The sequence below is a fragment of the Cryptosporidium ubiquitum genome (genome assembly GCF_001865345.1).
Source record: "Cryptosporidium ubiquitum isolate 39726 chromosome Unknown contig_11, whole genome shotgun sequence".
In the NCBI taxonomy this organism is placed as follows: domain Eukaryota; phylum Apicomplexa; class Conoidasida; order Eucoccidiorida; family Cryptosporidiidae; genus Cryptosporidium; species Cryptosporidium ubiquitum.
This window is the reverse complement of record NW_021639812.1, coordinates 403,609-429,182: the sequence shown is the minus strand read 5'-3', so window position 1 is coordinate 429,182 and position 25,574 is coordinate 403,609. Positions and strand designations below refer to the sequence as shown.

General features: G+C 29.0%; 15 protein-coding genes across 15 annotated transcripts; 9 read left to right on the top strand and 6 right to left on the bottom strand.

The window, feature by feature from the left end:
• Positions 1–103: 103 nt before the first annotated feature.
• Positions 104–547, top strand: cubi_00180 (G-patch domain-containing protein; the record flags this gene model as incomplete). Its single annotated transcript, XM_029017194.1, has 1 exon — positions 104–547. The coding sequence occupies one exon, from the start codon at positions 104–106 to the stop codon at positions 545–547; it is 444 nt and encodes a 147-aa protein (XP_028875773.1).
• Positions 548–569: 22 nt separating this feature from the next.
• On the bottom strand, positions 570–3,362 carry cubi_00179 (uncharacterized protein; the record flags this gene model as incomplete). The annotated part of the gene is made up of 1 exon (XM_029017193.1): positions 570–3,362. One exon carries the CDS (start codon positions 3,360–3,362, stop codon positions 570–572), a length of 2,793 nt encoding a protein of 930 aa, XP_028875772.1.
• A 320-nt stretch (positions 3,363–3,682) lies between these two features.
• On the bottom strand, positions 3,683–4,300 carry cubi_00178 (TB2 DP1 HVA22 family integral membrane protein; the record flags this gene model as incomplete). The annotated part of the gene is made up of 1 exon (XM_029017192.1): positions 3,683–4,300. The coding sequence occupies one exon, from the start codon at positions 4,298–4,300 to the stop codon at positions 3,683–3,685; it is 618 nt and encodes a 205-aa protein (XP_028875771.1).
• Positions 4,301–5,594: 1,294 nt separating this feature from the next.
• cubi_00177 (transmembrane domain-containing protein) lies at positions 5,595–6,170 on the top strand (the record flags this gene model as incomplete). Its single annotated transcript, XM_029017191.1, has 1 exon — positions 5,595–6,170. One exon carries the CDS (start codon positions 5,595–5,597, stop codon positions 6,168–6,170), a length of 576 nt encoding a protein of 191 aa, XP_028875770.1.
• A 69-nt stretch (positions 6,171–6,239) lies between these two features.
• cubi_00176 (uncharacterized protein) lies at positions 6,240–8,411 on the bottom strand (the record flags this gene model as incomplete). Its single annotated transcript, XM_029017190.1, has 1 exon — positions 6,240–8,411. One exon carries the CDS (start codon positions 8,409–8,411, stop codon positions 6,240–6,242), a length of 2,172 nt encoding a protein of 723 aa, XP_028875769.1.
• Positions 8,412–8,631: 220 nt separating this feature from the next.
• cubi_00175 (transducin WD-40 repeat-containing protein) lies at positions 8,632–10,119 on the top strand (the record flags this gene model as incomplete). Its single annotated transcript, XM_029017189.1, has 1 exon — positions 8,632–10,119. One exon carries the CDS (start codon positions 8,632–8,634, stop codon positions 10,117–10,119), a length of 1,488 nt encoding a protein of 495 aa, XP_028875768.1.
• A 129-nt stretch (positions 10,120–10,248) lies between these two features.
• cubi_00174 (ring-H2 finger domain-containing protein) lies at positions 10,249–12,240 on the top strand (the record flags this gene model as incomplete). Its single annotated transcript, XM_029017188.1, has 1 exon — positions 10,249–12,240. The coding sequence occupies one exon, from the start codon at positions 10,249–10,251 to the stop codon at positions 12,238–12,240; it is 1,992 nt and encodes a 663-aa protein (XP_028875767.1).
• A 2-nt stretch (positions 12,241–12,242) lies between these two features.
• cubi_00173 (uncharacterized protein) lies at positions 12,243–12,595 on the bottom strand (the record flags this gene model as incomplete). The annotated part of the gene is made up of 2 exons (XM_029017187.1): positions 12,243–12,246; positions 12,330–12,595. The coding sequence occupies 2 exons, from the start codon at positions 12,593–12,595 to the stop codon at positions 12,243–12,245; spliced, it is 270 nt and encodes an 89-aa protein (XP_028875766.1).
• A 415-nt stretch (positions 12,596–13,010) lies between these two features.
• On the top strand, positions 13,011–14,375 carry cubi_00172 (uncharacterized protein; the record flags this gene model as incomplete). Its single annotated transcript, XM_029017186.1, has 1 exon — positions 13,011–14,375. One exon carries the CDS (start codon positions 13,011–13,013, stop codon positions 14,373–14,375), a length of 1,365 nt encoding a protein of 454 aa, XP_028875765.1.
• A 57-nt stretch (positions 14,376–14,432) lies between these two features.
• cubi_00171 (Rab5-interacting protein) lies at positions 14,433–14,862 on the top strand (the record flags this gene model as incomplete). Its single annotated transcript, XM_029017185.1, has 2 exons — positions 14,433–14,549; positions 14,596–14,862. 2 exons carry the CDS (start codon positions 14,433–14,435, stop codon positions 14,860–14,862), a joined length of 384 nt encoding a protein of 127 aa, XP_028875764.1.
• Positions 14,863–15,175: 313 nt separating this feature from the next.
• Positions 15,176–16,198, top strand: cubi_00170 (uncharacterized protein; the record flags this gene model as incomplete). Its single annotated transcript, XM_029017184.1, has 1 exon — positions 15,176–16,198. One exon carries the CDS (start codon positions 15,176–15,178, stop codon positions 16,196–16,198), a length of 1,023 nt encoding a protein of 340 aa, XP_028875763.1.
• Positions 16,199–17,728, bottom strand: cubi_00169 (uncharacterized protein; the record flags this gene model as incomplete). The annotated part of the gene is made up of 1 exon (XM_029017183.1): positions 16,199–17,728. One exon carries the CDS (start codon positions 17,726–17,728, stop codon positions 16,199–16,201), a length of 1,530 nt encoding a protein of 509 aa, XP_028875762.1.
• A 170-nt stretch (positions 17,729–17,898) lies between these two features.
• On the top strand, positions 17,899–18,684 carry cubi_00168 (uncharacterized protein; the record flags this gene model as incomplete). The annotated part of the gene is made up of 1 exon (XM_029017182.1): positions 17,899–18,684. One exon carries the CDS (start codon positions 17,899–17,901, stop codon positions 18,682–18,684), a length of 786 nt encoding a protein of 261 aa, XP_028875761.1.
• Positions 18,685–18,847: 163 nt separating this feature from the next.
• Positions 18,848–20,089, top strand: cubi_00167 (haloacid dehalogenase family-like protein; the record flags this gene model as incomplete). Its single annotated transcript, XM_029017181.1, has 1 exon — positions 18,848–20,089. The coding sequence occupies one exon, from the start codon at positions 18,848–18,850 to the stop codon at positions 20,087–20,089; it is 1,242 nt and encodes a 413-aa protein (XP_028875760.1).
• An 8-nt stretch (positions 20,090–20,097) lies between these two features.
• On the bottom strand, positions 20,098–25,512 carry cubi_00166 (tRNA ribose methylase TRM3p; the record flags this gene model as incomplete). The annotated part of the gene is made up of 1 exon (XM_029017180.1): positions 20,098–25,512. The coding sequence occupies one exon, from the start codon at positions 25,510–25,512 to the stop codon at positions 20,098–20,100; it is 5,415 nt and encodes a 1,804-aa protein (XP_028875759.1).
• Between the last annotated feature and the right edge of the window lie 62 nt (positions 25,513–25,574).

The following is a 25,574-nucleotide window of genomic DNA, read 5'->3' as shown; positions in this document are numbered from 1 at the left end:
ATTACTTTATTGTACCTCAAACGAAACTAGGCGCAGAACCAATTTTAATAACTAGTTGATATTTCACTCATAACTATATTACACGAAATGAATAAATTCAACTATGGATGATCTTTATTTTGGACTCCCACCTCCAGCTTTAAAAAAAAACAACCTAGATACTGAATCAGCAGCAAATTTTGGCTTTGAAACAATTTCTGCCATAAAAGAGCCGGACACATGGAATGTATTTATTGACTCATTAATAAAGTGTAATAACATAAACTACGATAAAAAGGATCTAGATGTTCAATTCATAGATAAAAATGATGGCCTTTCAGATCTGGAGTACAATCCTGCATCACCAAATGTTTACATTACGCACTGGCCTGAAGAGAAATCACCTTTGACGGAAAAAAATGTTCCAACTCAGGAAACCGAAATTAACTTTGAAATAGGTAAAAAGCTACTTGAAAAAATGGGGTGGAGACAGGGAGAGGGTTTGGGTAAAGATAACCAAGGTATAAAATTTCCTATAGCAATACGTAGAAAAAAAAACTTTATCTAATGCTCAACATGAAGAACTACATTCAGTCTTTTATTTTGGGCGGGAAGAAGTGTGTAATTAGTGAATTGTTGTATAAATGCGCATAGCTTTTACTATCCGGAGTACTTGTTTTAATACTATCAAGCCCATCGATTCCATTTTTCTTTTTTTCTTGGTTAGTTGAGCAGTCAGAATGACTTTTGGACGCAATCCTTATTGGAGTTGAACATTTTCTCTTTTTATTATTATGAGCTGTCCTTGTATGCGTTTCCTTTTCAATTGCTTGCCCCCTGAAGCTTGGCTGCTCACTTCCTTGAGAAGATGAAATAAAATTTAATGTTCCACCAGTCATTTTAATGCCAAATTGTGAATTGATGTTACCGTTCTCATTATCCTCTGAAACAATTTTGTAATTTACAGGATATTCTGGGTCAGCGTCACTCAAATATTTGCAGGAGCTCGGCAGTTTTCCCTTTCCATTAGAATTTGAATTTTGGGAGTTTTCAGGAAATTGTGCCTGTGATTTAAGATTTGGGGAGGTATCTGATTGTAAGTATGCTCGATTCTGCCTTATTTTTGTGGGCTCCACTTTACTTAAAAGATTTTTTTCTTCTCCTTTTCTCTGTAACAATAATTCAGATAATTTTCTAAAATCTAATTCAAGACTTGTATTGTTTTCGTTTACATACCACCTAGACCTTACATCTCCTTCAAGTTTTGCCTTTCGTACATTTTCTTTAATAAAGTGAATAACCGAGGCCTTTTTAATATCTTTATAGTTGTACACTTCAAAAAATTCTTCGATTATTTTTCTGATTGATGCCCATTTTCCATGAATAAAGTAAGATAAATCTTGCTTTAACTGCAGGTCAAGAACACTTTTCTTTTTACTTAAAATCTCTGAAGTATTTGACGAGATCAAAGATTTTGACTCATCTGGTGTAATACTCAAATATCCAGATAAGTCTGTCTTATTATATATACAACTAAAATCTTGTGTAAAATGTATTAAATAGCCTTTTAGTATAGAATTGACATATTCTTCATTCGGAATTGAAATTCCAACCCCAAAATCAATACTTGAATGATTAAGAAATGAAATTACAACTGGGGACGGATATTGAGATGAAATAGAAAATAGGTTTACAATATTTGTGCCGTTATCGTTTATCGAATTCTCAATTGTGAATTCATCCAATAGTTCATCTGACTGAAAGCAACCGTCCGGAACTAACCATCCTGAAGCAACTGCATCATTGTCATCGTCTTCTTCACAGACATCAGGCACATCATCGATGTTTTCAACATCCTCACCACCAAATTGTTCTTCCCATTCTTCATCTGTGTCAATATCGTAATTAATATTATCTTCTTTGGCTAGTGGATTATTTCCTCTGCAATGCCTTCCTCTGTGTGTAATTAATAAGTACATCGGAGGGCGCTTCCATTCACTCCTGTAGATTAAGACTCTACGGACCTTACTAGCTGGTTCAGAAAAAATTCCATCGTTGTAAATGCTTTGAAATTGTCTGGTTCGTACTTCTTCGAGCTCAATCCCCTGTCTCTTATATTTAATAGAACCAATTGTGGGAATAGTTTTATAATATTTACGTTGTTTATATAAACTTTCCCTCATAGAAATAAAGATTTTGTAAACTGAAAGGTAGTTTCTAAAATATTCTTTTATAATAAGGTCCTTATTCAATATAGAGGGAGTTGAAACGTTCTTCTCAATATCACACAACTTTTGGCCCAGTCTCTGAGATAAAATTTTTTCTCTATCTGATAATATTTTTTTTTTCATTTCTTTGTGAATGCTATCATAAATCAGTTCCGGCTTTCCATAAGAATCCTGTTTTCTGTTAAAACCACCTTTTATCCAATTCATAACTGACTCGTTTTTGTTTGTATTCACACTAAGTGAATTTTCATTGCTTTTTTGAATAGCTTCCAAAACAGGCTCTGTTCTTAAAGAGCTTGGTCTTCCCTCGATTAAAATAGCAACATCTTCTTCTACAACATTTTCAGTCCCCAATTCAATAGAAGAAAGAGAACCACCTAGATTAGGTGTTTCGGATCTAATTGTCTCTCCAAAAATCCCGCATGATAGAGCTCCAGTTGAATTATTAGTTTGCCCTACCATAAATGGAAATAGTCTTTCTGAAATATATGACGGGGATAGAAAAGATAATATTTGTGACTGTTGTAAGAGGTTATTTACATCTTTTAAAGAATCTAAAATCTCTTTGAAAACATCTTCTCTATTATTCATTTGTGATTCCATTTTATTCGCACCGAGCTCACTTCTATTCAGCCATTCTGACATTGCACCCCTATATGAATGTAATAGTTTGTTTTCTCGATCACGCTTACTCCATTCTTTAATAAATCTATCAATAATTTTTAGTTCTTTTCTACCGGATGCAGAACTCTGATAACACTGGTAACGTAAATCACCAATTATGTTTTCATTGTAGTCATCACAAGAATCAAATTTCATTGAAAAGGTATCAAATGCTCTCCGATATCTTTTGTACGGTTCATTATATACTCCCAAAACTCTCAGTTCGCCAAGAGTTTCAAGAAAAGAGTAAATTTCATTTTTAAATTGGCCATTTATTTCATTATTGTCCAAAATCCACTTTAGTCTTGTATGTAAATATCCATATCCATTATTATATTCAAATGGAATGACTCCGTGAAATTCTTTTCCAATGTACTTGTTTGATTCGTTGCCTAAGCTTTTTTTTTCTGAGGTAAATTCATTTTCTAATAATTCAATGGGATTCTCTATATTAATTCTTTCATTACTTAAGTTTGGATATTTTTCAATCATATTTTCAGTAATTATTTGTGTAAACCCAGCAGAGCTGGAACTTTATTAACAATAATCCACGATCAAGTTGTTTATGATAATGATTCCACCATCATCTGGATTTTTTAAGCAAAGTTATTAATATCTCTTTTTATAAATTCTGATTCCTAATTCTTAATATAGGGTGTTAATTTGTCCCCACAATATTGGCGCCATTATTGTTACTTAGTATACCTGATAAACGATTAAAAAAAGTAATAAAGATTAATAAATGGAAATTCAACTAAACAAGATTTTCCTGTTAAATACAAACAATAGTATCTATCTTTTTTAATAAATTATTACTCTATTTTTTCAGAGCCCTCTAGTAGTTTTTTTGAATATCGTTGGGCGACAAGCCTCGCTGAGTTTGATACATCCAAAACATTCTCAATTGTGATATCTATTTTTTTTTCAAACCTGATCAGCAATGGTCGAAAAATATTATTATACAACATTACAGCTCCTGTTGTTTGAGGCAAAAATAGCCAGAATAGAAAACAGAGCTTGAATAAGTAGTAAAATGGCATCCAGAAGAGTATAATGTCGATGAAAACTTCTAGAATGTTAAATATGGCATAAACTACCCAGTAAGTGAGCCACTGTTTGTCATCCAACTTCCCTGGTGTTTCTAGTGCCTTGAAACTCATATATGCAGGGTAAATAAAACCAACTAAGTTACAAATCAGTGCTCCAGCATAACCCATACTCACTATTAGAACCAATATGGATACCCCCCCAAACATTAAGTAACAAGGTCGGCATCCAAAAGATTCCGAAACTGACTTTACCCAGGAAATATTGGCAAGTTTACCATCTATTTCCTTGCAATATGTCTCCAAATCGATATTTAGGCCACTAAATACACTCAATGACTCTGGATTTTTGTTAGAATTTAACATTCTCCATTTATTTGCCATTATTTGTATCCCTTTATTATTTAAAAAGAAACTAAACTAAATATTCGAATTTTTATAAATAGCAACAACTATTTAATTTATTTTCAGCAATTATACAGTGGTGGTATGTACGTTTGGATCCTTATTTTCTATCCCAATCCTTTTATTTACCGACAATTTCTATGATCTATCTCACATATACCCGCTCAATTGCTGATGAAACTTTTTCAAGGAAAATCAAATTCAGTTTGTCAAATAAATATATGAAGTTAAGCTGAAAATGAATACTATTTTTATAGATTGTTTTTTTTTAGTATTAAATGCATTTTCTATCTACCTTATTAATATATGTTGAGATGAATTCAATAGTATACAGCCAAAATGTTTGAAAAATTTAAGGTTCAATGATTATAAGTTATCATAAAAAAAAAAATGGATTTTAAATAGGGTTCTAATATATACAAAATACAAAATTATTAACGCGAATTAATTTTGTGTGCAGATCAGTAATGGATTATTTGATTGTTTATTTACTGAGTTTTATTGATTATTAAGTGCTACAAAATACATTTCTTAGATTCTTATCTAATATTTAGATTTGCTTGGGTATTCATTAATAAAATATTTCCGAAAGTTATTGAGATTCTTATCTTTCTAAGTTCTGTAATATATTTTTTTTCATAGGTAATCAAGGGCTCAATAGTTAACTAAAAAGACGCTTCTTTAACTTGTTTGTTTGGTACTGTTACTTTACAGATCATTAAAAAAAATGAGACCAATTAAAGTGAATATAAAATATAATGACAATATTAATACAAATAGTTATTTTGAACCAAACTACTGAAATATCAGGTTAAAACTCGATGAAATTTTTCAAACTGTTTGTAAAATCTTCTGCGTTTCTAACTTATATTCAGTTATTAAATTTATTTAAGAAAACGAATATTTAAAAATAGAAAATATACGAGCAGGTCGATGATTACTTTTTCATGAGTTAATTAAGAAATAATGAAATTTAAAAAATATGCTAAAACTTTGCTTTTCACCAGTAATAAGTGCCCATATTTCGTGAAAAAATGAAAACACTACATATTTCAAGTATTTAAGTATTATTAATGGCATGAGTTGATTATAAAATTTATAATAAATTGATAAAATATTTTCAAAATTTATTAATTTACATGTAACTTTCCCTCCTCACATAAAAATATTATATTAAAATATGCAAAAATGTTATATAAATAACGTTTTATGTAGACAATAACTCTGAACAAATTAACAATAAAAAGCTATTCAAACTGCTTATACCTTAAGGATGAATATATGGAGCAACTTATTCTTCAATATAGATGAAGAGCAATTGATAAATATCTATATTAGAATCTTTCCCTTTCATAAATTGATGATTTACTTTATATTATTACAAATTTTGATTGGGTCAATCAATTTATTCTGTTTAAATAATGAAATTTTGGGAGTTTTAGAGATATTTTTTTTTGCAAATATTGGTATTGTTACAGCTTATATCCAAGTTCCTGTATTTTACATAATTTATTCTATTGTAAGTATTATTGGCTGTTTAATTCACTTTAATAATACCAGCTTTCGTAATATTACACTTTCAGATTTGAATAGTGTAATTTGCATATCAGTAATTATTAATCACTTGAGTTGCTCGATATTATCTTTAAAGATATTTCTAATAATTATAAACGGGATTAATTGGGAATCGAAATTTATGTCAATATGTGGAAATTTACATATCACATATATTGGATATCCTAGGTTCAATAACTCTTCAAGTAATATCGGCTATTATACTCCATTAGAGGAAAGTTTTCAAAGTAATGTTCTTAAAAAATCATCCAATGCTTCTGAATATTGTGATTGAATTATAAAAGACATTTAAAATTTTCTTACGGTTTCTTCTAAATTAGCTATAGATATTGTTAATGCTTAATTAATCAAATTTTTTAATATTTGCTTTCATGGTATCTAATAAGATGCTCGTGATTCCTTGAATTTTTTCTAAGTTAATTTGGTTTTCTATGTGCATACTCTTAAATCTTTCAAATCTTTCAATTGTGGAGAGAAAAAATTCAATAATACTTTCTTTTTCAATTAATCTAGCTGTTATGACTGGAAAATCATCAAAACAAAAAATAGACTCTTTATTTCCTATTGTATCTAGCTCTTTTAACAATGAATTAATTTGTTCATTTTCGGCAGTTTTATATGATTCAGTTTCATTAATTTCATTATTACATCGTTCAGTTTCATATTTTGAACTTCTTCTTCCTGCGTATGATGAGACTTTAGATTTTACAAGATTTGATATCTTCTTTAGGTCTGATTTCCGAATATCACCTATTACAAACCCATTTAATAAACTGTTCTCCATCTTTATTTTTGTTTGAAAATTATCTGCAACTAAATGGGATTTGGGGATGATAGTTTGTAACATATTTTCTAAATTTTGCAATTTGCTCAAAATCGTTTCACCATTCAATTCTTCGTTACTCTCTTCTCTAAGCAAAAGAAACTTGTTTAAAGAATCTAATCTGCGTTCAATCACTTCTAATTTTTTGCATAGTTCATCATTCAAACTTTCTTTAAGGTATCTGATTCCACTTCCTAAACTTACTTTAACAATTGAAATATCATTCAAATCTAGGTTTTTTAAGCTGCCATTTAATTTAACTTCGTTAAATCTTCCACCAAAACTTTTATCCTGAAAATAACTATATGAATTTTTTTTAAGCAAATTAAAGCCATTCTTTTCTAAATTCTTTATTAAAACTTTAAACTCTTCTATGCTTTTTTCAAATATTTTCCATTCTTTATCAATCAAGCAACCTGATACTATGTCTATTTCTTTCTTAACTTTATCTATTTTATAATTTAAGCTTGCATTAGATAAATATAAAGACTTATTATTGGCTTGAAAAGGAATTAAGCTGGTTTTGAGATATTCGTCATGGACTATTGTATCTTCAAAAAAAACGATACTATCTCGATTAAATAATTCCAGGTAAGCATTCAAAGGCTTTAGAAGCACGCACTCATAATTTAGTTTAGGTCTTTCTAATTGATTAACACAATATTTGTCAATACAAATTCTCTTTACTGCAAAATCTACAATACCTTCGAATACTGTTCTTCTTTTAGAATAAATTTCTATATTATTTTTTTTTCTGTTCACTAAAGTTCCAAAATTGTCATCAAACTGATCAAATAATAACTCATTATCTTCAAAATCATTAGATTCGAACCTCTCCTCACTTAAATTACGTTTTTCAAGTAGGTATTTTAATAACTCTTCATACAATGGCAATTCTGTTAGCATTCCATTGTAAACTCCTTTTGAATTTAATAATTTTGTTACTATATTAATATTATTCTGGCTAGATCTACTTTTTAATAAGCTAATATTATCTAGTAACTCTTTAATTTCTTCTCTTCTTTTCATTGAATCATTGCCAAATATTTTTTCAGAATTTTTATGATAGACAAGGATTTCTTTCGAATAATTAGTTTCATCAAATTTTTGAGCGGATCTGAATATTTTATTATCTTTTTTTTCAATTAGATGATTTGAATCTTCAAAATTCGATTGATTTATTTGACGAGAGTTAACAGTTTCACTGCATTTTTCCGATTTTTCCAAAACAACCGTTTTAATATCAGAAGGCATCTCAGATGTATTTTGATGGCGATGAAAATCTTCATCAAAATTATTTAATTTAGTTTCATTCAAACTTAGGAATTTAAATTTTTCAGAGTTGAAAATGATAGAATTATCTTTACTTAACTCCAAGTCTTCTCCTTTAAAACAAGTATCACCTTTTTCATTTATTAACTCCAATGAACCATGATGATTATTATTATTACTTGAGCTATATAGTGCAATGGTTGAATCTTCTATTTGTGTTTTGTCTGTCTTACTAGTTAAATTACACTCTCCTGTGATTTTTTCGGAATTGCTACAGTTTTTCTCATTACTTTGGAAATCAACATAATCAGTCGGTTTGCATTCAAAGCTTTCATTACTTGAATATATATTTTTTTTTGCCTCTGGTTTCACTTCCATTTCCTTTTTTCCTGTTTGATCTTCATTTTCTGGGTGTTTCATTTTTCATTATCTACTCCTTCAAAAATATTTTTTCTCAATTTTTGTTAGCTTGATTTCTTAAAAATCAGGAAAAGATTGCATAATATTATCCAAGCGAACGAATTGTATCTTTTATCCGTCCTTAATTTCTTATCATTTGTGTGGAGTTAGGAATATGGCATGTTATAAGCGCTAGCGCCCTCGATCATTTTCGTTCTGACAATAAAGTTGAACTATATTAATGGTTTTATTTGAAAGAGATGATTCAATCAATATTGGCCAGATTATACAAAAAAGCTCTGCGCCCGAATTAGGTGAAGATATAATTAATGATAACGGTTTAAATGAAGTAATTCCTAATCAACAAATATGTTCTTTCTCTTGCTCGTCAACTGCATTCGATCTAAACTATAACTCTCAAAATAAGAATTACAGCTTAAAAAGTGTAGATAGACAAAATAAATCTAATCAAAAACAAGGAATTAATTTTGAGAGCGCAAACATGTATATAGGCGAAAAAAAACCAAGGCTTTCATCAAGAAAATGTAGGTATAAATATTTAGGCCCGTGGAAAGATGATCAAAAAGAAGAATTTGCATCAGAAAGTGCTAAAAATCAATTTGTTGAGGAGAATAGAATTAATACTCTGGAAAGTGCTGCGAATGACGAGATTCAGGGATCGGATACTGATGATTCATCAAAAGATGAAGAACAATTTTTGAGCACGTTTCTTGGTAAGGATCTCACTGATTATCAAAATAGATCTTGGATTATCTCTCCCAATGAAATTAAAGAAAGACTTCCCAATGAACAATGTTGTGCTCCAAAGAGGCTTATTAAAGTGTTAAAGGCTCATTCTATGGGAGTTCAGGCTATCAGGTTTATTCCAAAAACTGGGCACTTATTATTGTCTGCAGGATTAGACTCACAAATAAAAATTTGGAACTCTGATAATAAGTGCACCTATATCTATCATGGACACAAAAATGCAGTAAGAGATATTCAATTTTCAAGTGGGAAAAGAGACTGTAAAAGTTTCTATAGCTGTGGATATGACAAGCAAATATTATTCTGGGATGCTGAATATGGAAAAATTAGGTGGAAAAATTCAAATGGCAAGACACCCTACTGTGTTTCTGTCCATCCAAAGAATGAATACAGCATTATTGTTGGTTTTAGTAACAAAAAAGCAATTCAATACGATACGAGGGCAAATGAAGTTGTACAGGAATATAATGAACATCAAGGAGCGGTCAATACAGTTACTTTTTGTGAAGACGGCAAGAAGTTTGTTACAACTTCGGATGATAAAAAAATGTTTGTTTGGGACTACGGTATACCAATTGTAGTAAAGCACATTGCTGACCCATTAATGCAATCGATGCCGTATGTTACATTGCATTCTGATGGACAATATCTGGCTTGCCAAAGCATGGATAACAAAATTTTAGTTTATGATACATATGCCAATTATAGATGTACAAAAAAGCGCTTCACTGGGCTAAAGAACTCAGGGTATGCAATTCAATGCGATATCAGCCCAGATGGGCAATATCTAATATCCGGTGACATTAACGGAAAGCTTCATTTTTGGGATTGGAAAACTACAAAAAATTTCAGAAGTATTAATGCTCATGAAGGGGTAAGCATAGGTTGCCAGTGGCACCCTGCTTTCCCTTCACGCATTGCTTCTTGCGGCTGGGATGGAACTATAAAAATCTGGGAGTAATAAAAAATAACATTTATTTATTTTCGTATTAATTCTAAGACAAATCATTGAATAAAAATCATTATTGTTATTAAATACCTTCAGAGATAAAATTTAACTTCTAATTATGTATTTTTTCTCAAATTAGATATGGAAAGTAATAGCTCAAGGCCAGGGGCCAATGAATTCTATGCATCAATATTTGATCAAATTAATAGCCTTGAACTATCAATCCCAAACTTTTCAGCTGAAAGAAATTCAAGAAATTTATTTTTTACATTTTTTCTTTTTTTTGTAATATTAATTTTAGTTTTTCAAAATAAATTTGAAGGTAATGGGTCTTTTGTGGTCAGTTCGACTGTTTCTTCATCTGTTTACTATTTCGGTGAATTTCAGATGAACACCGATATACTTAATTACGACGAAAGAATTCGTATTAAAGATGGTCTATATACTGAATACAGATCAATGCCAGCTATCTATGGGAATTCAAGATGGCAGCTTGATTGGACAAAGTCAAGTACTGCGTCAAAATCTGCATGGATCTCTTTAATCATTCAATTGGACGAAAATGGAAAATTTTACAGTTGGAATTTTGAAAAAGTTGTAACTGAAGACGACTCAAATATGGTTTTTCGAGGCAAAGTAAATGAAGTTCCCACAAAAAAAATCCTAAATTCGAATTCGACTAATTGTATTTTGGAAATTGATATTTCAGATGACACTAACTTATTCAATCAAATATTTCCGGAGAGAAAAAGTGAAAAATATCATTTTAGAGGTAGTTCTGTAAACGAGAAAGGAATTGTATTTGATAAAATGGAATATGTAATAAAATCCTTGGATTGTAACTTTGAGGTGACTTTAAAAGGTTCACCATTTTCGATGAGTTTGTTCAGATTAAATATTATCCATTTCTCATTCCTATATAATTTAAAGGTGCTTATGGAAATTAGAGGAAGTGTAACGCAACTAGTGCATAGTAACTCACCAACCATTGGATCAAACTACGTAAACAATACGTCAATTTCTTGTTTAACTATGCAAATTATTTTAGATTTATTGGAGAGCGTGTTTATTTTATATTGTTCATTTGCTTTGCCTTCACTACTGTTTTCATCATTTACACTTATGATACTTTTTAAATGGATACATATTTTTTTCATAGAAATAAAGTATTTATTTTGGATTTGGAAGTCAAATTATTTACAAAATACACCTATAATTGAAATGCCTACAATTACAGCACAATTCTATAGAAGGCTTTATTTATTTTTATTCGGAATAGTATTTTTCTTCATTTTATTATTCAGGATATGTGATCCAAGTGAAGTATTTAACATTGTGACAGCAACCACAAATAAGAAAGTAAGAATAATTACTCAGTCGATACCATATTGTTTTTATCTGTCACTTTTCTTTTTTTTAATTCCTCAAATTATAAACGATGCTTTTTTTAGTACTAACAATTCAACAAGTTCATCTCTGCCACTTCACCCACATTTCATATTAACATCCCTAATTGGTAAGGCGTTCGTTCCTATTTACATTTGGGGGTATTCTAACTCAATATTCAACACTCCATTATTTCAATATCTAAATGTTATACCAATTTCAACAAAAAATTCGACTCTAATGTCAATTTTTATACTTTCAATAGCTTCAATCCAAATGATGATTTACTTTTTTCAATTAAAATTTGGGCCAAAGTGTTTAATTCCGAAGATACTCAGACCAAAACCGTATAATTACTTCAGATTAACGGACAAAAACATTTGCAATGAAATTTCAATTGAAGAAGACTCACTCGAAGTAAATATTCCCACAATTAATGAATTAAAAACTGAGGTAATGATTGGATCTAAAGTCGAATTTATTCCAGATACTTCAAATACACAATCTTCAGGGTTTGAGGAAATCGAATTAACCAGTTTTAATAGCAATAAAAGACATACAAATAGACTTTGTGTGATTTGCATGGTCAATGTTTCTATATTTAATGACTTTGATCACGAACTATGCGCAGTTTGTACTCCATGTGATCACATATTCCACCAAAAATGTCTTAAACAATGGATGAATGTTAAACTAGAATGCCCAACATGCCGCAGGCAAATACCCCCATTTGAATCTAAGCAATGATATTATCTATATGCTTTAAAACGCCTCTTAAATGTTCAATAGAGTGCTTCCTAATCGAAGTAAGTAGTAGCAGGCTGTTTTTAACATACCCTTTATTTCGAAATAATTCTAGTAGTTTCCTCGAATATAGTTTTGATATCTCGTCATTTCTGTCGCCTAAAAGAATTCTAACATCGTAAATAATACCTGCTTCATCTGTAGAAGCGTGTAAAATTGATCCAAAAGTTTCTGTTTCGTTCAAGATCAATTGAATTTTGTTCGAGAATATTAATGCAACAATTTTTGTGTTTACTCCCTCATGTTCATATTCAGGGAATTGGTTTAATATTAGTGGAAAGTTACTGTTTTCATCCATTTTTTCTTAATATAAAAAATAAAAAATAACATAAAGCACACAAAATATGAATTTATATATTTATATATATATATATATATATTACTTTGAATATTAACTTTTATACAATTTTCTTGACAATAATCAACTTTCTGAAATTTTTGGATATTTCTGGTATTTCTTTTTTGAACTAAAATACTTTGTTTTTTCGCCAAAGCGGTATCTTTTTCTTTATTTTTGGAGCAAAAGTCATCCACTGAAAAATTAGGAATACAATGATTGAAGGCCATTTAAGTCTTGAATTTAGCTTATACCACAGTGTTTAATAAAGTTAACCTCGAGATAAGTTATTATTCAGGTTATTTTCTCTTATCCGTGATTTTTGAGTTATAAAACCTTTATTTAGATATACATATAAATAATCTGAGTATTTAAGATGAGTGGGGGTGACTTAGTTGGAATCATATTAACTGTAAAATGGCCATATCAAGAACCAGAAATTGTATTTTATCATCCTTCAAACTCCTTTTCAATATTAAACGAGAAAAATGTTATTCCAATTAAAAAATGTTTTGGGTTGGAATGTTCAAAACTTGCACCTTTGATTTTACCATCTGACTCACAGTTATGGAACAAGATGTCCGATTTGGTCATTGAATCAAGGGAATTTCAACATAGATTTGTTTTCTTCCCAAGCTCAACAATCAGTAATAAACTCTTAAGTCGAGTTTCATCTGTCAACGATCAAAAAAAAATAATTAATCCAAATAATGAAAATCTGAAATTGGATAAATTTATCGAAAGCTTCTCCATAACTTTAGTATTTATCGCATCAACTTTTATCAAGTATGAATTTGTAGAAGAAAAACTATTTAAAATTGTAAACGCTCTTCTATCATGTGAAGTTACAAATAATTTTATTTCGAGAGAAATTTTCAAATCTAATGAAGTCTCGTTAGAATGTATAAAAAATATATACAAAGCCGGCCACAATAATAAAGATAATATCTCAGTTGGGAGTGATCATAATAAATTAGGTAGACTTGAAAGAAGTAATCTACAAGAACACATTTCCTCTTTAATAGAGAAAAATAATAAGCTTGTAAAGAAGCTTATTAAATATTATTTGGGCCTAAGAATTGATTATGGTGATGTTATGGTTGTCCCACCAAAATCATGTTATTTGAATTGTTTTAAGAATAAAAATCACATTCGAAACCCATTAGAAGATTCATATGATGAATTAACTATTTTCATTGATAAAACAAAACTGTCTAATATATATAAAGAAAATGAACTCATAAATGAAATTTTAAAGGTTGCAGATCCGCATTTATCTATCAGGGATATTTCGATTGAACTTTTAGAGCATCCATCAGACATTTTGAAGATTTGTCAAAAGTTAATTTCTAAAAGAGTTGCAACAGTTATGGAAAAAATAAGATATGACAAGGTTTATGCAATTTACCCGGAAGTTATCAAAATACAGTTGAATCAATTCAACTTAGAATTTAAGAATATTATTGATTGGAGGGGATGCAACCCACTTATATTAATCAGTTCATTTTTTTGTAATGGAAAGAAGCTTTTTGATGTTAGAAATGAGCTTGTCGAATTCTTTCAAAAATTTGCTGGGGGAAAAAAAGTATCCGAGCAATTTGTTTATTATCCATATGGCTCATCTAAAAACATATACTCCTCAAGTCATGACGAATCATTAAAAATCGTAAAATCCATTATTTCATGGCTTTATGTCAATGGTTGTATTACAATAAAGTACCCAAACAACGCGGCAATATAACAAATTAAATTTTTCTGGAATTGAATTTTTAGGTATAGAAATAGAGCCATTTGAACAATGACAACTAATAGGCTCAAACTAGTTGAAAAAATCCGTGATATTATTAGAAACAACAGAAATTTTTCTCTTTTTACAAAGGCGATTAATGCAGATACGACATTTGAATGGACTAAGGTAAGTTTGATTTAATTAATATTTGGTCAAAAACAAAAAATTTTAGGACGAAGCTTCTCTTGTCACCTATTGGATTCTTCAGATTTGTGCGTTTCTTTTTGGCGTAGTATGTGGAATATTTGGATTTAAGGGCGTAACTGTACTTATTTCCGCAGTGCTAGGGCTGGTATTTATTGGAACCACTTACCTTAATTTGCTCGACATACCGGAGAGAATTTTAGACCCAACAGAAATTATCATAGAAAATGTCGCTACATGCCTAGTAACATTTATTCTATCATGGACAACCATGTATACACTAATTTACAAATAGGATTGCTTACAAACAATTCTTTATTTTAGAAATTTCTAACAACGTAAGTATATTCTCTAGTCTGCCATAACAACTAATCAAATAGAAGAAACTAAAGTACTTACCTATAAATATTTTAGATTCACTTTAAATTCCATAGGATTTTTTTTTTCTTTTTTTTGAGGGCAGAAACTTTATCTTTGCGTCTGAAGAGAATACCGGATTATTAATCAGGCACATTAGAAAATGAAAAGAAATATTAAAAATATATGAATTGAAGGTCTGTATAACTTATTTATATTTATTGTATGTGAAAGAATCTTCTTATTAAAAAATGAACTCAAACTACTACAGACACGAACTATCAAACTTAATTTGGATACAAAATTTAAGAAAAGGCGAAAAAAAAGTTGATGAAATTTTAGACTCATTTGTACAACAGAATATGAAAATTTGGAGTCCTGGAAAATCTCTGTTTTCTCCAAAAATTGCAGTTATTTTGTTCTTAATTGGGAGCATATTTCACGCAGTATTCGCAGCATTTTTCTATTTTAACTATAAAAGTAACTCATTTGTAGAATATATTAGCGAGCCAATACAAAAAAACACAACTAGTTTACTTTTTAGCGTAGAAAACGATATTAATGGTCCAGTTAACTTAAATATATATATAGAAAATTTTTACCAGAATTTCCGATCATTTGTTCAAAGCAGGCCTTCAGAAATCTTCCCTGGTTTTTCTTGTGGGACAGCAAAAACAATGAGTTATTTACGTCAAGTTAGAGGTGATACTCTAGATAACTATATAAATAAAATTCCAACGAATGAAATTGATGAAAAAACAAGAGAAATACCTTTGATACCATGTGGACTATCATCTATTACGTTTTTTAATGACAAATTTGAAATATATTTATTAAAAGAAAATGGCGAAAAAGAATTGATAAACGTTGAGATTGACCAATTATCATTGAAAAATGATTTTTCTATGTTTGCAATTCCATACGACAAAATGATGTGGATAAAAACTACGGACATACATTACAGAATATGGATGCATGGTGCTTGGCTTCCCAGCTTCAAAATGGTTTGGGGGCAAATACCACATCAATTAAAAAAGGGTAATTATGAAATTAAAATGATTGAAAACATGTGGCCGGCAGAAGATTTTAATTCAAAAAAAAGATTAGGAATTGAAAGAGTGTCATTTCTTGGTAGCAAAAATGTAAACGCAAGCTACTTCTTCCTTATTTGGAGTATATGGCTATTTGTCATATCTTTTTTATTTATTCTCATGATATCTTGTTCATGCAATACTTTAAACGTTATATTAAGAAATTTGTCAGCACTGTTATAATTAATATACTACATCCCATTCAATTTCATTATCGTAATCTTGCTTAGAAACTGTATCCTGGGTTAAACTAGCATAAAGGAGAAAACATAAATTAGAAATTATTATAATATTTATTATGAATATAGATATATTTTTTATGTTATTTTCCTGGATTGAAAAAACTTTCTTCGAGATACTAAAACCCAGAAAATAACATATCTTGTGGAAAATATAACTTGTAAGAGTATATTCCTGAATTTTACTGTGATAGTTTGTGTCTTTTATTTGATTAAAAACAAATAAGATTGCCGATATATTGAAAAGTATTCCTGAAAGTAAATTTATGGTACTCCTTACCATTGAATCATCTAAACAAATATTGAAATTATAAACAACCCATGAGAAAAGAAAGTACCAACAGCAATCTCTGAACATAGAAATTTCAGTAAGCAAGCCAAATAATGGCAATAAGATACATAGCACTATTGTTTGATATTGCTCCATTAAAAACATTCTTGAAATTATGTCAAATTCATGGTTTTCGTATGTTACCATACCAAATAGAAATACTGAGAAAAAAAATATAAAACCATTAAATAATTTACTCCGATTCATGAAAATATTCTGTTTACTAGGTTCAATATCTAAATTTTGTTTTCTATTGGTTTCGCAGCTATTAAATTCCAATATTTGTTTTACTTCTTCATCGCCTACCTCACTGCTTTTTAAAAATGATAAACATACATCTTTTAGTGCAATAATTAAATTAACAGACTTTGATAAAAATGATTTTAGTAGCACAGTTAAGGTAATTATCATGATTTGTATTACAACTACACCACTAACTCCGTTTATTTGGAATATTTTATCAATAGATTCACTTTTCAACATAATTTTTGTACTTCTTAAATAGATGATATTTTGCATTTCTGTCAATTTGTTCTTGTTAAAATTAGTATATTTATCTACTGTATTGAATAATAAAATGCAAAGGTACATACAAGACATCATTACGCATCTAGTTACAATTAGGCCATTATAACTTTTGATTCCTCCATACGTATTTCTTCGCCAAAGTTCATAATATACATTTAATAATTTCTTACTATTGTCAATCAATGGTAAAATATACTCATCTTCATAAGACTCTTTTGAATCAAGATCTATTTCTCCACACTTGAAAATAGACCAGAGAACTCCCAAGTTTAGAAAGTCAATTGTGATTCCAATGATTAAAATATTTCTTTCAATACACACAAAATTTATCAAAATTATGATTGAAAGACAAATCTTTAAACTTCTGGAAGATTCAATATCAATCAGAAATCCACAATATAATAGCAAAAACATCCATCCGAATAAAGTAAAAACATCATCATATTTGCTTTGTCCAAATTTTATTGATGTATATGCCAGTAATATAATATTTATTACTATCAATAGTGTCACCACTACTGTTTTAAAGATTACTTCGCTATGCCAAAGCTTTGAAAAACGGTGATACCGGAACTTTACACCTTTACTTACGTTTATATTTTTATTTAGATGCATATTGCTTAATATAACTCAAGTTCGGAGTTCTCATTTTGAGTAAGTAGATTATTTGTGTGTGCACACCTTGGTAGCGCCAATCTTAACACGTCAATTTTGAAAAAAAAACCGGTATCACAAATATTGAGTTAATTATCCCTATGAACTAAATATACTTTCAAGATCAATATATGAATGAGCAACTGCTTAAAAAAATTATTTTTTCCTTGAATAGAAAGGACTATTTCTTGATAATTTCCTCTATTTTATTTTTTTTAATTTTTAATTATTATATTACTAAGTGGATACGAAACAAAGATTTTAAATCAGTTCAAAACGAAATTAGCACACCAAATAATGATATTGAAAGCAAAATCAATTTATTAGTAGGCCAAAAGCTCAATAATAATTTAAGAAAAAAAATTAGAAATGAGGAGCTTGCAAATAAGCAATTGATTAACGCTAAACAAGCAAGGAAACAGAGAAGAGAGGCGAATGAAGCTAAAAAAAAACTTAAAGAAGTTAAACAAAAGCTTTATGAAGAAAAGATTAACAAAAAAGTTCTTGAAAGGCTTGTTGAAAAGAACAAAGCTCTTTTACAAGAACAAAAACAATACGAAAGATGGAAGTTTGAAATGGATATTAGTGAAGCTGGAAATGAATTTGAATTTGAAGATGAAGGCTTGAATAGCGAATATACGTCTTTAAGGAACTTCTTAAATGCAATAACCTCGGAAAAGATTGCAGATATCAACAACTTAAGTGCTGAATTTAGGATAAGTATAGAAGACGTCATTTCTAGAATTCGCCAACTTGAGGAGCAAGGAATTATAGACGGAGTGCTTACAGACAAAGGAAAATACATATTTATAAGTGAAAAAGAATGGGAAAGTATTAAACTTTGCATTGAAAAAGACGGAAAAATATCAAAAACGAAGGATCTCGTGTTAATTTGCAATTATGTAATTGGCATGTAATATTAATGCGGGTTTTTAATAACTTTTTAAAGAAAATTAAATTTACTCAAATTGTCTCAATATGGATAAAAATACGCCCCCCTTAAAGACACAAATCATCTGTGAGACACAATCAAGATTTTCATCACTTATTCATTTCTGAAGTAATTTATCTTTATCTAGAATGATCAAAAAGACCCTGCTTTCAACCACTCTTTTTATCTTTGCTCTAATCGGAGATGTGAGATCTCAGGATGTTATTCTGGAAAATAACAACGCAAATAGTACCGAATTTGATCAAGATCGCATTTTTGGGGAGATATTTAATTCTACAAGTGTAAATTTAACAGAAACTCCGCTAATTTTGCCATTTGAAATCGCTAGTCTCAATATATCTGGCTTTAGAAACCTTCGTGCAAAGAAAGAGCGAAGGAGATATAACTGCTCTTTCAATTGTATCATTTCTGATTTGGATGGATCATTGGCTGTAGTTGGCTCAAATTTTATTGCTGAATCGAATTCAATCATATTCGGAAATATTCTTTCATCAAATATCCAATTCTTCCCGGCTACTGGTAAATCATTCACGAGTTCAATGAAGTTTATTACTAATGGTCTTAAAAACCCAGTTTTTACCGGATTCCCAGGTGTGTATTACAATGGTGCTCTCGTTTTTGGTCCAGGTGGTATTAAGGATGTTTTGTACGAAACGAGAATCAGTTCGGCAGATGCATTAGAAATTATTAAATATGTTAAAAAGTTTGCAGTCTCAAATGGGAAAACATTAAGATTTGAATCTAGCAAAAATGGGAATTCTCAATATGTTAAGATTTCGAATAATGAAGATAAAGATGATGAACCTGCTGATTCGCTTCGCCTTTTAAATATTGCAATCGAAAATTCTAGTGGTTTATATGTCGATGGTTTTGAAGGTGAGAACATGAAAGAGTATATGAACCAAGAAATAGACAGTATGGTCCATAAAGGGGTTAATTTGTCCAAGTTTTTGGAACCAAGAGAAGGCGAAAAAATTAAGGGAATATTTAAAATTGTTATTGTGGAGAGCCCCAACGTGTTATTGTATCTGAGAGAGCATTTAGAAACATTCGTTAAAATGTATGGCTGCAAGATCTACAGATCAGTACCAAACATGCTGGAAATTATTCCTCAAAATGCTTCAAAACTTCATGGCGCCAAACTCATTCTGAAAAAACTTAAACTGAAGTTCCATCAAGTAGCATATTTGGGTGATGGTGAGAATGATGTAGAGATCATGTCCAAAGTTGGTTTCCCCATTGCAACTATGGGGTCATCTCCTGCAGTTTCCTATGTATCTAGGGCTGTCCAGACATTTTCGCCCGAGGCCAGTTTTGCTGGTTTAATCGGTGAATACTGTGAAGCCGAATGTAGTAAGAAAAAAAATTAAGCAATCGATTAGCCTTCCATAAATTGAGTCGTGTACTCGTATATAAAGATTGAAGCTGATACATGTACATTAAGCGATCTGATTATCCCATATTGAGGGATTTCGATGCATTGGTCTACAATTGAAACAATGTCGGAAGGTATGCCCTCTTTCTCTTTTCCTAAAATTAACACTGATTTTTTTGGGAAGATGCATTCTTTAATGTTGGTGCTTGAAGATGTTTGTTCTAATCCAAATATTTTGTATCCTTCTATTCGCTTGTTATGGACATATTCTTTAATCTTTTTAGGTTCTAATTCGTTTATTGGCAACCACTTCTCTGCTGTAACTGATATTTGCTTGAAAATAGGGTCGTTTATAACTTTTTTGTTGCTCAGCAGCAATTCTTTTGCACGAAAAATTTCACAAGTTCTGGTGATTCCCGCTATATTTGGGATTTTGTCTACAAGACTCCCTATTACTATCAACTCTGTTCTGTCTAATGACCGGTGACCCTGTCTTTTTGATCTGGGCTCACCAGAGATGGGGTTAGTGTAATTTAAAGGTTCGAACTTTAGCTGGTAGTTGTGTGAACTCTGAATTTCTACTGCGTTTGAATCTTCTTTCTCTTTATTGTTCTCTTGGGTGTAGTATCCACTCATCTCCTCGGAAATTATTTTTTTTAGCAAGTAGTAAAGGCTCCATGAAGGCCTCAAATCTCCAAATATTAAGTGAGAATTCAATATGTATGTTTCATGTTTGTCTTGAACTGCAAGTAGTTCCTTTTCAAAACTTACTTCATCTATGAAAATGTTACCATCTAATTTGCTTAATATAAAATCTAAGCATGAAGAACAGTTAAAGAAATTTTGAGATTCTTTTTGATCTGAGAACTCAATTATATTATCTTGTGGAATAATATTTTCTACTGTGCAATATTTAATTGGTTTCCAAATGGTCCAAGCTAATGATAAATATTTTAGCATCTTTAATATGTCTTTATTGTTGAAAATATTATGAAGTACAGTTCTTATATACTTTGAATCTTCTAAAATAAACAAGTTAATTAAAAATATCTTTTTCGATGCATTCAGTTTATTATTAACATAGTATATTGAATTTCTAATCGTATCAGCTTTAGTATTAATGTCTTCAATTTGGAAAGCATTCTTCAATACATTTGCTAAAGAATCAATGGCTTCAGTATCTGAATAATAATTGTTTTCAAAAGATTTTTGAACAAGTTCAAAAACGTAATTATTATTATATGCGTCGAATAAAGTAAATAAAACGATATTCCTCAAGAGAGATGAATTAGATATAGAATAGCTGACAAATAAATTAAAGAATAAAATATATTCATCAAGGAATTCACTAGTTAATTTTATCCATATTTCTCCTTCAAGAATAAAAACATCACTTATTTTTTCCATTTCGGAACCATTTTTCAATGGAAAAGGAGTGATATCTTTCAAAAAATGTATTAAATAACTCGAAATACAAAGATAAGAATATATGACTTGCGTGTGATTGTTTATGTTGTTTGAAAGACCTTTAATGATATGCCCAATGCATTTTTTTGGAAAAAATGTGACAATATTGCAACCAAACATGTCAATATATTGCCTAACATCTGGTGTATATAAATATTGTAGATGTTTAAAGTAAACCCCAATCAAATAATTAGTAAACTGGTCTTCACTTAAATTCAATATATTTACTAAACAACAGAGTGATTGCCAAATATTAATTAGTAGTTTATGATGATTACTATTTGGTAAAGGAGGAAATTTTTTTGCATTTTTAAAACTAATTTCTGTTTCATTAATTAACCAATTATTTGGAATATTTAAATCTACTTTATTTACTTGAGTATTGGTTGGAAACAATTCATTTTCAACTGATTTTGGGATTGCAGCTTCTAATTTTTTAGTTAACAAAATAATAGTTAATGAAACGAATTTTATTAACAAATATTTTTTATTTTTAATTGAATTTTCGATCATATTAGATAGATAAATAATTGTTACATGTCTTATAAAACTACTGTTGTCCTCATAAATCTTACATCTTCTATAAATATTAATCATTTCACTTATTCCAATGTTATCTTTAGAAAATTCCTGAAACCTAATTTTGCACCCATCGATTAACCCTTGTTCTTCAAAAGTAATCAATTCGACTAAAATGTTTGCAAATAAAAAAATATTATTAAAAGTTTTTGATTGAGTTAAACCAATGTTTTCAGAGTTTTTGAGAATTTCTTCAAAAACTTCTTCATTACAACTTTCAACATAACTCTTGATAAAATCTAATAACGGGAAAATAAATAATCGTATATTTCCGTTGTTTAATTTGATATTACCATAAAAATGATTAGCCACCTTTTCTAATAATTGATATTTTTCAAATAAGATTAAGTATTCTTTTTTTGTTAAAATTGAATTAAAAATTCTGAATAAATGATTTCTATAAATTCCATTATCTATCAATTCGTCACAATTTTTAATAATCAATAGAAATATTTTGTTAAAAAATTCACAAGTGAAGCTTTCTTCAAATTGATGATTATTTTCAGTACAAACCAAACTCAGCAATTGTTCTACTAACAACCAGAGATAAAAACTATTACATCCAGAATTTTCAATCTCATAAATCAATATTTTTGTAATGTGTGTGAACCAATCTAAATAAGATCCTTTGGTATATGAAAAACGATCAGTTGAAGATTTAAAGTTTACAAAATAAGAATAAACATCATTTCCAACTAAACTGGAAATTTTATCGTTGTTTTTTGAAATAATTAAATTAATGAACTGAAACTTTAATTGAGATATAAGATTTAATAAATCACGATAGTTTGCAGGGAATAATTGAATTAGTCTATTTTCCTTAATAATTCCATTACATTTACTTGAGTAACTTACTGGAAAACCTGGTGTTAACAGTGATGATTGTATTATGCAATAATTATCATTGTTTAAAGAGTGCGTGTCAATAATATCATATAAGAAACAGACCCTTCTAATTCTATCCCAAATTATTAAATTTTGGTTGTTCATGAACATTTTTGATAATATGCCATTGTTTATTAACAATAAATTATTAACAAGATCAAAAATTTTCTGTATTGATGTTTTTTTTCCGAGATTTTGCAAATATATTAAACACTTTAAAATCATCGCAAATGAAATTTGTGAATTAATATTTGATTTTATTTTGGTCAAAAACCTGCCAATATCACTTATTGCTAAAATGCACCAATCCCATAATTTTTTTAAGTAAAAATCATAGGAATTGTCTTTTAATATAGATAATAAATGAATGTCAAGCCATAGCAAATCTATATCAATCGAATGGTTTTCTTCGATATTTTCAAATAAAATTTTTATTTTTTCCAAAATCTCTAATATTTTGTTATTTATTTCATTATTTAAATGATTAATCTCTTCATAGTTGTAATATGAAGAAACAAATATAACGTGGCTTTTCATTATTAAATTAATTTCGCTAAAAGATCCAAAGATTTTTTTAAGTCTCCCAAAACCGACTCCTATATGAAGTACATCAAACCATCTTTTTGATATTTTTATTAATGATTCTGGATCAAAACTCGAATCAATGACCAATTTGTACTTTATAATATTATTGTAGATTAGTTTATTAATTTCATATGTGTAAAACAAATATTCAGGAATTATCCCCAAGAAAAAAATAAAATTTGTAATTAATTCCTCCTCAGAGAATTCATTACAAATAAAGTAATTTAAGATGATTTCTAACCACTTAGAATAAACTTCACGCCTTAATAATATTGGAACAAATTTAATTATTGGTATCGAAATATCAAGAACTTTTTTAAACAATTCTTTTGGAACTATAATTGATTCTTTGAACTTTTTATCGTCTTCAAATGAATATTTTTGAGTAATATCTCTCCTTAAATTTGTTTTAATATTACATGAATAGGCATTGCAAAAATAACTTTTAATTTTAGTTATATTAGATTCTGTTTGACTCCCTGAGTTATCGGAAAGATACAAATTATTTACCCCAATTCTCAAAGGGTAAATTAAAACTCTAATTGGCGTAAAAGCCTTTATATTATAGATTATATAGTCTATGTATTCACCAATCCACTCTGATTTAACCTTTAGTATGCAATAAATGAATTTTAAAAAAAGTTCTTCTATCTGAAGACTGATTTTGTTGTTAAGTACTGAAACGATATATCTTAAATATATATTAAAAAATGTATGACGTTTAATCCAACTTGGTAGACTTTCGTCGCTTCTAACTACATAATTAATCGTATTAAAAGCAACAAACCTTCGAACATTCAAATTTTCGTGGTTAAGCCCAATCTCTAATAAGCAATCTATCCACCATTCATTTCTTGAATTTTGGAGATCATACAAAAGTTTTTCAAATTTTTCCCAATTAGTTTTTAGTAAGTGAATACTGAAATTTTCAAAGCAATCCAAGATACAAATAAATGACTTGATATTATTTAAACGTTTGTGCTTATCAATCTGATCAAAAGTGTTTAAATTATTTTCCAATAATAATGTTTCAAACTTTTCCAATATAAACCTTGTACTTTTTCTTATTTCAAAATCTTTACTAGTAATACCTCGAATTAATGAAGTGGTAAATTCTCTATAATGGGAAATAAAACCATTAAAAACCAAATGTTCGATAAAATTAGGAATCCTCAGGGTAAAAACAAATACTTTTATATTTATATTACTTTCAAAGAATCTCATCATATTTCCGATAAGTCTACTTGTCTGTTCTCCAAAATTGTTGCAGTCCAAAAATAACGGGAAAAATAAATTTTGCGAATATTCTAATTTTGAAACAAACGAATTTATTAAGAAAATAGAACTGTCACTTTCATAAATCTCCGAAAAATTCTGAATTATTTTATAGATTATTTCGTTTAATTGGTGATTAAGTTCACTTCTATATTGCATATGATAACAGACATATAAAATTAGTTCAGTTAATGATTCAAATTCATTTTTATCCCCATTTATTTTAGTAAAAAAATTCCTCCAAATATCCATAATTATATAAAATTCTGAAAGATTTGAGCATGTAACATTGAAAACAATTTCATGGATTTGATCTTTAATTATGTTACATTTGATTTTGTAAAAATTAATTAAACAGTCTTCTAAGATCAATTCTTTAAGAGAGAAGCTCATATGCTTAGATATAAATTTTAATATGCAGATGTAACAAAGAAACTTTTTCTGAGATTTTATACAATCTGTTTCCCTAACAAGTCTCAATGTGACATCATAAAATTCTTGAATAGATTTATTAATCTGTTTTTCGTACTGAATTTTTAATAATATGTCTAATGTGTTTATCAATGTATTGTAGTTGTTTCCGCTTTTTTCAAGACTTTCTACTAATTGCTGAATTTGTTCTTTCATATTTTTTTTTCTTAAATCAAGTTTTTTGTAAAAGATGAAATTTATAGCCGCTTAATTTGTGA